General features: G+C 33.7%; 1 protein-coding gene across 1 annotated transcript; it reads right to left on the bottom strand.

Annotated features, from left to right (window-relative positions):
• Positions 1–486: 486 nt before the first annotated feature.
• Positions 487–2096, bottom strand: LOC124083699 (SERPINE1 mRNA-binding protein 1). The gene has a single exon (XM_046430447.1). It carries the CDS (start codon positions 2000–2002, stop codon positions 842–844), a length of 1161 nt encoding a protein of 386 aa, XP_046286403.1. The 5' UTR covers positions 2003–2096; the 3' UTR covers positions 487–841.
• Between the last annotated feature and the right edge of the window lie 10033 nt (positions 2097–12129).

Here is a 12129-nt window from a genome sequence, read left to right as displayed (position 1 = left end):
TTGACAGGATGTGTTTATCAACACTAAGTAGCTCAAACAACTTCCACAAATAAAGTGTCTAGCTTGGCTTTTAAAATGGGAAAGTCACGTATTTCGAAAGTAAATATAGTTGAAATTGTGAATCGGGTATAATTTGAACCTAATGAACCATGCAGGAAGCAAGGGTTAATAAACCAATGTGCTTTGAATTTGTTCAAGTACTGATATTTCTGTATATAAAGATTTAGCATATATAACAGCTATTATGAGAAGTGAAAAAAGATTTTTCCCCAAAAATGAAAATATTAAAACTAAGTTAAAATACATAAAGTAGTTAGTATTCCACACAGCATAAAATTCGACAAATCAAAGTTTACATGTCCCAGCTGACCGTGTGTGAAAATGCAAAGCAGGTATTAAAACTATTTTATGTTGAATATTTAAAACCAGTTTGTAATTGGGGGAACATCTAAATCCTTAATTAAAAAACACAAATGAAGTGAAAGCTTTAAACTGGTACACACTGTTCACACCTATATTTCAAGTTTGGAAATGCATATTTGCAAGCAGCAATACAAAAGTATTCATGAAGAATGCATAATCTCTGAAAATTATGAAAACATCCCTGCTACCAATACATTTCTAAATACAAAACTGACTACCATATTTGTTACTTCTGTGTAGCGAGAGAAGTTCATTTTTCAAAACAGATAAAATTCAGTCTTTAGGTGTGAATGGTATGAATGACAGTCTTTTTTTTTTTTTTTTTTTTAAATTTCTTAGTCGTTTGGGATCCTTAAGCATGCAAAAGCTTTGAACAGGAGGGTCCACAAAGGAACCAGGGTTGTCTTATGGCATCCAGTTAAGCCAGAGCTGGGAATGCCTCTGGGTCATCCACATCAGGGGCAGAAGCACTTGACTTGTCAGTTCTGCTGCCACGGTTTGGGCGTCCACCACGCCCACGCCCACCTCGTCCTCCCCTGCCACCACGTCCTGGGCGGCCTAGATCTCCAAAATTGATCTCCAGCTGAGATGTTATGTCATTTGCTGGCTTCCGGAAATGATGGTCCATAACCGAATCTTCAGCGTGAGCCTCTTCACTCTTTGATTTATGAAGAACAAATCCCTTCTTCCATTGCCCATCAGCACCTTCATTTGGTTTTCGGATATTAAATTCTACTTTTGCACGGTCTTTATTTTGAATAGCCTTCCATTCATCCAAAGTCATCTCTTTTGGACCCTCTTCCTTAACTTCTTCAACTTCGTTTTCCTTATTTTCAGTATCTGCCACTGGATGTTCTTCACCTTCAGGTGTTTCCTCAGTCGCATTTGATTGATCCAAGTCAGTTAATTCATCTTTGACAGTTCCCCAGTTGTGAGATCCGCTACCTCCACGTTTATCCTCATGCTTCAGGCCAGATCTATCACTTCCACTATGCCTATCAAATTCACGTTTGCCACGAGAATCAAATCCATCTCCTCGACCCATTCCACGTCCGCGGCCTCCTCGACCCCTTCCAAGACCACCACGACCTCGGATGGGTCGGTCAATAATTGGTCTATCAACTGAAAATTCGCCTCCTTCACCCTTTTCTTCAAGTGGTTTGTCAAATCTCCTTTCACGAGGCGGTCGCCTTTCTGGTCTTCTATCAATTATTTTCCCTTCACCCTGAAGTTGTTGATCAGGTCTTCTTCCAACACGTCTTATTCCTTCTTTCTTAAGAGCCACGGGCGGCTGCGTCTCCTCTTTCTTGTCAGCCACGCCAACGTTGGGGGGCAGCGGGTTCTTGCGGTCTTTCTGGGACTCTTTACGCAGCTGTTTGCCTGCCGCGTTGGAGTTGGTCTGGGCCGCGGCCTGAGCTGCGCTCTTGGCCCCAGGTCCCCCAACGCCGCCCCCGCCGGCTTCTTTTTTCTTGTTCTCTGCTGCTTTCAGCACCTCGAAGGGGTCCGATTCATCATCAAATAACTGGTCGAATCGGTTGGTGACCACGCAGCCGAAGCCTTCCTGTAGGTGCCCAGGCATGATGGTGGCTCGGCGGCGCGTTCCTCCACGGATTGCAGCGGGCCGCGCCGAGCCAAGAGCGCCTGCTTCAGCTCTTCCCACAAGATGGCCGGGCCGAGAGCCCCAAATTTAAATGTATGGTTAAAATGAGTCAAATCCTTTTTTTTTTTCCTAACTTTGGGAATAAGTTTAAGAAATAATATCATTTGGGGGCTGGGGTTGTGGCTCAGAGGTAGAGCACTTAGCTAGCATGTGTGAGGCACTAGGTTCTATTCTCAGCACCACATAAAGATAAATAAATAAAGGTATTGTGTCCATCTACAACTAAAAAAAATTTTTTTAAATGTACCACTTTATTTTTTTATCTATCTTGTTAATTTACAGTTTATGTTTTAAATGTGCTTGCAACACCCTTGAATGTTTCTTTGAAGTTGCAATATAGTTCTACAGTTTTTTTACAAAAATAACAAAAAATCAATTGTGTCAAAGAGATTTTAGTTGCATTCATCACTAAGAAATTTGAACATTCTCTGAAAGAGCCACAGATAATTACCCAGGCTTAATTTTTAAAAAATCTTCTATGACAAACTTATTTTTCCTAAGCATAGTTTTATCTCTGCTCCATGGATTATCATTGCTCAAATTCAGTTTTTTAAGTGACCTGATGAAAATATCTCTACTCTTTCTCCAAATTTGTCATCTACTGAGCAAGGCAAGATTTAAAAAAAAAAAATCCATATAGAAAGTAAGCATTTTGAAAATTTTCAAAACAAAAAATAATTCTGCTCAATTCAATACAGCTTATGTGATTATATACTATATATGTACATATATATCGCATGTATTATATATAAAAGAGCAATAATTCTTAATTAAATGTTATTTTCTTATTCAAATTGATTATTGTCTTAATTAGGTTTTTTTCATAAGCAAAACATAACATGTAGTATTTTTTTGTTGGCCATGTTTGAAATCTGCATAAATGTTCACTATAGTATCAAATTTGCTACAATTCCTACCAAATTGTGACATTCCCATAATTATGCTCATAAAGTTGCTCAACTGAACCAATAATGTTAGATGTTGCATCACTGAAAACCCAACCATGCATTCAACTGCCACATGGCATTATATTTTCTCGTTTGCATATAATATCTGTTCTGCAACACTGGTACTTATATATTTTTAACTCAACTTATAAATCTAAATATGTAATTTTATTATTTAACAGGCATTTTGCTCTCTTCCAGTATGCCTGAAATACACAAGCAAAATCTAACATCCTTGTATATATTTCTCCTCTATCTCCAAATAGTTTGAAAGATAGACAATACAGAATATTTTGAAATAGAACAAAGTAACCTGATTCTAGTAATATCTTTTGTCATTTGAAATATTAAAATAATATTCATTTCCAAAATTCATATAGTTAGGAAAATTAGAATTTCTTATTTGATATCGATAAATTTCAAAAAGTAATTTCATAGTCAAATTGCATAAACATATACTTACATTTTCAAAAATTATTTTCAGTTTAATGGATTCTTTAAGCTTTTTTTTTTGTTTTTAACTTTTTGGAGAAATTTATTATCTATGGTTGATATTTCTGAGATATGTATTACTGAAACTAAAGCATTTCATTTTTGCCTGGCATTCTATGTTTTTCTTCCAAATGTTTTGGTATGATACAAAAATTTCCCTTTATTTTCCTTTCTAATGTCTTTTCATATTATACTGTTGGTATTTTGATATAGTACTGACTGTAGTATTTTGTTTTTTAAAAATTCTTAAAGTTTCTATTATTTAAAGTAATATGCAAGAAAATTTCATTAAATTTAACAGCAGTCAGTATATGTACCAGTTAAAGGATTATTAAACACAAAAAAATGCAATAATCCAATTAATAGATAATAACATATTACTTATTAATTTATTTCAATGTAACATCTACCTGTGGATTAGTGTACAAAAATTATTAGTTATTAATGGTATTTTATGAGTACCATTTATGATAATAAATGCCAATTAGGAACTAACTTCAGTAGTCTTTTTTTTTGGTACCAGAGATTGAACTCAGGTGCACTGGACCACTGAGCCACATCCCCAGCCCTATTTTGTATTTTATTTAGAGACAGTGTCTCACTGAGTTGCTTAGCAACTACTCACCCTTGTTGAGGCTGGCTTTGAACTTGAGGTCCTCCTTTCTCAGCCTCTGGAGTTGTTGGGATTACAGGCAAGCACCACCCCGCTGAGCTTCAGTGGTCTTAATAATCATTCATAATATAATCTTCACTGATAGGATTTGAGTAAACTTTTCACTTTACAGTGTTCCATACATTATAAACCATTTTCATATATTAACTGTCAGTATTCTAGACATATTAATATTTGCACAAATTTAAAAATTATTGATCATTCATCTAACCAATGTTTATTGGGCACGTAAGTGGGTCAGGGCATAGTACCACATGACACATTCTAGATGTTCTAGGGGATTAAATTAGAGTCACAAATATAAACATTATTCTTTTAATTTAAAATAATATTGCTTAAGAAAATCATATAGAACATGAAAATTAAGTAATTTAAATTTTGTTATTTTGGATTTTTTTCTATTTATATTTCTATAAAAGTTACAAACCCTAGATATATCAAGACTATTGCTGTCAACTTTTCAATATTGTACATCCAGTCTGACATAATCTTATAAAATTATACAAATACCTCACCCATCTTCCTCTCCACTAGACATATGAATGATTTCCAGATTCTTGTTACTGTAAAAGATGTTGACTATGAAAATATTTGTACAGGTTTCCTTTTGTATATTGGCAAGATTTTTTTCTCAAATATATGCCTATAGATTATTTTGTGTCATAGTGTGAGTATTCAACTTTACAAGATAAAGCAGCCCCACTTTTACAGATTAACTTCTCATAGTTTCAGTTATCCATGGTAAACCACAGTCTGAAAATATTAAATGGAAAATTCCAGAAATAAATAATTTGTGTAGTCTTCTTAATTATTGTACCTACCATGGTAGCATGATACTAATGTTCAAGTAACCCTTACCTCACTTGCTGGTCCCAATATATATTTTAAGTATAATAAGGCTGGAAATGTGGATATGACAAGGAGAAAGATATGAAGTACTTCTTTTAAGTGAAAAGATGAAAGTTCCTCATTTAATAAAAAATGGGGGGAAAAAACTCGTGGAGCTTGCTAAGGTCTGTGGTAAGAACTATCTGTGAAACTGTGAAGGAAAGAATGGATCTATGGCAATATGTTGCACCAGAAAGCACTGAGACTAAAAGAATCTTTGGTAGGGAAACCCCTGAAATGAAGGGCACTGAACCATTTACTGCAAGTATGTACTGGGAAAAATTTAATATAACTGTTTTACAGTAGTGTTCACATTTGGGGGGACCTTTGGAGGGGAGTTGGGATGAATCCCTTGAAAATATAGGGCAACTACTATAACATCAAACTGTTTGCAAAATTTCTCATGCCATTTAAGCTTCCCACCAATAAAGTTTAAGAAAGCTGATATGTGCAAATCTTTTGATCAAGAATACTCCTTTTTGTGGTTGTCGTTGATGTTGTTTGCAGAGATGATGGGGACTGATCTTAGGACCTAAGGCATGCCTTGCAAGTGCTCTACTATTCAGCTTCATCTTCAGTCCATTGATTTTTTTTTTTTTTTTGCCTATCAACAGAGTGTAAAAATTAATCTCAATGTAATCTTGTTTTGCATTTCTCTCATCACTAAAGATATTGAGAAACTCTTCTTTCATTTATTGGTTATTTGTATTTCCTCTTCTATGAAATGTTTTTGCATGTCTTTTATCCATTCTTCTATAAAGTTTTTTTTTTAATTGACTAGAGTATAGTTATTTTTGACAATTATATATTATTGCTTGTATGTAGAAAGAATATTTTTCTCTAGTTTATATGACATTTTCACTTTTATAAGTTATCTCCTAATCAAAATTCTTCCTTTTAACATTGAAAGATTTATCAATATTTCATTTTAGAAGAATATTTTGTATTTTGTTTATGAAATATTTCCTACTAAAATCTAAGAGACATTTTACCTTTAATTTTAAGCTTTGTTTTTGACATTTAATGGCTTAATTACATAAAATTGAGTTTTGTATTTAGTTGAAGGTAGGAATCCAATTTAATACCTAGCTATTTTTCTATTCTATTCTTATTTTGCCTATGATTTAAAATATTACTTGTATGACATAAAGTTTAATAAATTCATGGGTATATTTCATTGACTATATTTTTTCTTTTTAATCTCTGTATTAGTGCCACAGTATTTTAATCATAATAATTTTGTAAGTCCCAAGAATTAGTAGGATAGATACCTTCTCAATACAGATTTTAGAAGTGTTCTGGCTACTCTTGGCTATTTAATCTTTGATAGAATTTTCAAAATCATTTGATAAAGTTCCTTGTAACACCTTGCAGTTTTCATTAATATACTTTTTATAACACGTTAGTTGAGATTACAGAGTCCATATATCAATCAGAGAGAACTGACAACTTTACAGTATTTAATTCTGCTTATTCTGATCATGGCATAAATTCTGATTTACTTAAACAGCTATCATAGCCTCATTTTTCTAGGCATTAATTGTTTCTAATTTTTCAAAATTCTTCACATATAATTGTTTAGACTATTTTACTCTTTTTATAATTATATTTTTGCTCTTTATTGACCATGCTTATTTATGTCTTCTTAATTTTCTCTTTTGATCAATTATAACAGAGGTTTGTTTCTTCTAATAGTTTTTCACAAAAATATCAAGCTGTTGGCTTTATTGAACATCCTTTATTTCTATTTTAATGATCTCTGCTCTAATTTTCTATTGAAACAAAAAATGTAACATTTGTTTGCTTCTAGTTTACTTGTAGATAATATTGGCTGAAAGGAAAATAGCATTATAGTATAAAGTAGCACAGGAGACTCTCATGCCTGATTTTTTGAAATGTTTGGCCAATATCAATTAAGCTATAAATGCAGTTGTAGTACAGTAGTGATACAAGACTCCACGCAACCAGGAACAGCTTGCAGGTCATATTGCTGATCCATGATACAGAAATGATAGTTATTTAATTTCAAATTAGACATACATTTCCACAAGGACAGTACTATATTTGCTAAGATATTTTAGAAGAGGCATTTAAAATAATTCAGAAGGATTTGGGGTAGATAGAATGTGATATCATTCCTTTTCAAATCTTTTAAATAAGCTAAGAACAGCTTAACCAGTTTTCAGTCCCTTGGAAGCACTTTTGGAGAATTATTTTGAATACCAAACAAATTGACATGAAATAAGAGCCTTATTAGGAGTAGCTGGAAACAATAATGTTTATCATTGATGCTACAGATAGCAATTGCTTACTCACGGGTAATAGGTGTCATAGCTTGCAGGTCTTCTCTTCTATTCATTTTCCCCAAATTGAAGAATTGTGAGATTATTGGATGAGAAAAAATATTTGATGAGTAGGAGAAGCAGAGAAAGTTCACAAGCAAATACACACATGTCATTAATTCATTCTGAATTTAGTGACAATTACATCTATCTTTTTACTTCTTTTAAACAATAATATTCACTATTATACAGTAATTAATAAAGTCAGATTCTTTACAGGGAATATGACATTTAATTCTCAAAAATTTTTTGGGATATGTACACTTAGCTCTTTCTATTTCATTTCTATCTCACTATCTATTTGCTATAATGACTTGCAAAAATTTTACCAGAAATCACTGCCAAAATAAAAGGTCCCTAAATAAAACTGAATGCACATATCAGAAAAGACATCTATATTGAACACTTGTTCTCTTATAAGAGAACTTTGACCATTTCACAGTTCTATCTCTGCTGTTCTGTTGACGTGATTATGACTTGAAGTTGTTTGAATCTATTGTATTTTATTACTATAGTCTTCTCTGCCTTTTAGTTAGAGGTTTTGCTATCATATATCCTGCTTACTTGTGTTGATACCTGAAGGCATTACCAACAAGTTTCAATTTAGCTAGATTCTTTTCATATTTACGATGTCATTTTATCATTTCTTTTCATCGGAGCACGAACTCCATGTGGTAGAAAGGAAAATTCATAATAATATTGTACACTGTGTAGAATATATCAATGACTTCATTTTTTATTAAATAATTAGGTCATTTGTATATTGAATGCTTTATGTTATCAAGAGATCATTTGTGGATGGTTATTTTTATATTTAAGAATGTTTTCATAACATTTGGAACCCCTCATTTCTCCTGTTAAAGATAATGGAATATAGGCTCCTGCTATCTGGAAATTTGCTATCAAATGACTTCTTTAATAATGCAAAAGATATGACCAATAAGAGCAGCCTCTACTTTCATTATTAAACATTTACAAAGAAACAGACTCCCAAGTAAGTTTATTGGTTAAACAAATGTTAAGAGTTTTCATTATTAAATATTCCTAAGCAAGGTCCTATACCAAAAATCAAGTATTATTCTCTGGTAAGTTTTGTAAATGGTACTTGTGGATATGACTTTTAGAGGAAGAATAAGATTCAAGTAAGGAGTTAATCTTTGATAAGGACAGTAATTGAAACAGAATGAACACACATGAGTAGAATAAAGCAGCCATTAAAAACAAAGATGCACATAAACATTTAGCAGGCAATATGATACATCTACAACATCTTAGACCACATAGATCCTGAACTGAGTTATTATATTTGGAAGCCAAACTGTGCCAAAAAGTAAATCTTCAGATTAAAAGAGCACTATTAATTTTAGCAATCGTTATTGTTCCACTAATGACAAGTGTTTCTCCTGACTACATTTTTTCCTCTGTCATGGTCGTCACGTTTTTTAAAATGAATAATAATGCACAGCCCTATTGCAGTTTTCTCGGGAACCTTTCCTCAGCAAATTCTCTAGAGAATCATTCAGTGGCAATCACAGAACCACGTTTGGCCTTTGAACTGATGTGGCAGGTTTTTCTTTGACTCTTTTTGACATCATGGAGATATCTTGCCACTACAGGTTGAGAAGCCATGGCAACTCAGACACGGTGTGAAGGTTAGATTGAAAACATCCTCCCTATATACTGCAAATCTTGCTCTCTAAACTTGTGTTGGATTTCTTCCTTCTCATTTTAATTAAGAACTGACAGAAATTGACCCCCTCTCTTTCAATCTTGCCTGCTTTGAATTTCTATGCTTTTTACTTTCTGGAAAATTTTCATACTGAAAACTCCAACTTTGTGAACAATCATCATTGTAGATGTATATGAGTAGAAAAATTATAGGAAATGTTCAATAACTAACAAAACAGCTCCTGATATTCCCACACTGTGTTGCTACCTTCTCTATATATAACCTACTTTCAGTGATAACAAATTAATTTACATTAGAAACTTTGAAATATTAAACATGGTCAAAAACTTGTAACAGCTGAAGACAAGCTTATGTTTATTTTTTTTATTTTTTAGAGAGAATTTTAATATTTTTTAGTTTTTGGCGGACACAACATCTTTGTTTGTATGTGGTGCTGAGGATCGAAACCGGGCTGCACGCATAGCTTATGTTTAAAACTAAGCAAAGAATAATAGTTCATTAATGTAGAGGACAAAGTGTAAATTAGTAGACTCTGTATTAGCTGTCCTGAGTCCAAATTTCTATTATTTTCTAGCTATGAGACAATATGTGAGTCACTTAGCATCTGCTCTTCTCTTGTGTCCAGTGAAAAATATGTATATATCCTCTTCCACCCGACTTAATCTCATGAAATAAGTCCTGTCAGGTTTGAACAAAACTGTACTTTAAGTATAGTATTATGAATACCCATTTTGTAGGCTAAAAAACGGTCAAATATTGGCAATTTCATAAAGTTTGAGCCAATAAAAACCCATTTAGTATTTCTCTTCACTTTAAAAGAAAATTTTAGAGAGCTTTCTTGAAAAGCAAAGTAACCTTTAATAAGTGACATTTCATAGTTGAGAGAAATTAGCAATACGAATAAATACAAAAAGAAGCCAGACCTCCACTGACAGGAAATGCAGATTGGGCAAATGTCACACATATCCAAGGTCAAGCTAGTATTTACTAGATAATTCTAAATAAACCAGGAAAAATAAACACATGATGACCACTGAAATTGTAAATTAAGACAAAACTTTATGACTAAACACAGTGGTAGGCAGTCCTTGCTTCTGGAGAATAGTCATGAATCCTGAGTCAGCACTAAGTAATACTAATTCACATCAGTGTTGTAAATGGCATTAGTAATGGTGACACTGCAATTTTTCTGCTAAAAGAAATATAGTTCAAGGGATGCACATTTCCCCACTCAGATCCTAAACTGACTCTCTTGCTGGGTCGTCCAGGAGAAATTCGATGCATTACAAAAGTTTTATTTTGCCCTTGGGCTTTATATTTAAAAATGGACAAAAAATGGTATAAGTATCATGATAGTTGCAGGATATTAGCCCATTTTAACCAGATAAAAATAAGCCAGGGATATTATGATTTGTAATTTCAAATTAAACAAAAATTTGAGAAAATATGGCTATTTATGGCAATGAACATTACTCCCAGAATTTAGAGGTTTGCAATAATATTCTCTCTTAGAATTCTATGGGATGACTCTAATAAGCTGGGTTTTCTCCTCCGGCAATTTATGCTATTTTAGACCCGCAGAGGTTGAAGCTGAGGTCTGCAGAGAGCTTCATCTTACAGTTGTCCAAGATGACTTTACTCACATACCTGATAACGCCGACTCCTTCAGGTAGCCTCTCTCTCCAGCCTGAGTTTTTACATGGCCATTCAGAGTTTCAAGAGATAAAAGGCAGAAGCTACTAGCCCTCTAAATGATTGAAGCTGCAGCAGCTTTGTTTCTGCTGTATTCTCTTAATAGGCATAGATCGGTGAGGTAGAGGAACAGATTCCACCTCTGGATGGGATGGGATGTTATTGATAGTAGCCATCTGTAGAGATAAGCTGACACAAAAATATCAGCAGAGAAGAGCTCAAAGTCCCCATAGTAAGACTTCAGAGAGAATCAGAAAATCAGACCTTCCCTGTTGACATTTTATGTATCTCTTTTCAAGTCCACTCTGCCACTTCTTGGTTGAGAAATATTGGCCAATTCAGTTAATCTCTTGAGCCTCTAAAACACAGTAAATTGTCATTAACTTAGAGGCTTGTGAGAATTCAAAGTGTAATGCGCTTAAAGTGATTAACACACTTCTTGGCACAGTAAATATTCGCTATTACTAGATTTTTATTTGGGACTTAAATTACACTAAAAGTATGAAAATGAGTTCATAAGAAATGTATGTATTTTAGAGAAATATGAAAAGTGTTTTCATGGTGTGTTTCATTCATTAATTCAAAATATTTCTTAAACTGAGAATAATTGCCAGAGTACATGCTGGGCCCTAGTATAGCACAGATGACCATGGCATTTTCTCATACTTTGTTCACACACCATTGGGGGACAAAAGATTTTGAACTAATAAGTTAGGATAAGGTATTGTAAATTCTGTATGAAGTAATAAAAATGAGGGTATGGCAAGTACTTGGAAATTAGGAGAAGAATCAGAGAAAGAGACACATTTGAAAGAACTATTAAAATGAGTAGGAAAATTATAGAAAGTCAATTCAAAATAGCTCCTAGTAAAGTGGGATAAGAAGCAGAACTATGTCATAAAATCATCAATAAATTAGGTTGGGCAAAATGGATGAGGGGTGAGAATTTATGAACAATGGCAGTTATTTTCCTTTGATTAGCTCCTCCAACTCCTCTAACTCTCAAATCCACAGCTTGACCTAAGTCAGCAGTCCCTTGAGCCACTCTCAGGTTCTATTTAAAGCATAGAATATTGTTTAACATCTTCAGTTCTACTCGTCACAAAGAGCAAGGGCATAGAGAGGGGAGCTGTTCCCCCATGGAAGCAAAAAAGCAAAGAGAGATGGAGGGGACACAGGAAGAACAATCCTTTCAGTTCACGTAACCCACATCCTTCAGTCATGCCCCATCTGCCTACAGTTACCACCCAGTCAGTCCATTCAAAGGAGGATGGACAAATTGGGTTACAACTCTCACAATCTAATACCTTTACCTCTAAATA

Source organism: Marmota monax, unplaced genomic scaffold, assembly GCF_021218885.2.
Source record: "Marmota monax isolate L192 unplaced genomic scaffold, Marmota_monax_Labrador192_F-V1.1 WCK01_AAM20220418_F8-fsc00227, whole genome shotgun sequence".
NCBI classification, from domain to species: Eukaryota; Metazoa; Chordata; class Mammalia; order Rodentia; family Sciuridae; genus Marmota; species Marmota monax.
Note: the sequence above shows the minus strand (reverse complement) of the source record. Positions and strands in the feature narration are given on the sequence as shown.

Excerpts from the sequence above, each read along its gene's own strand:
- LOC124083699 (XM_046430447.1), bottom strand. The coding sequence starts at position 2,002 with ATGCCTGGGCACCTACAGGAAGGCTTCGGCTGCGTGGTCACCAACCGA.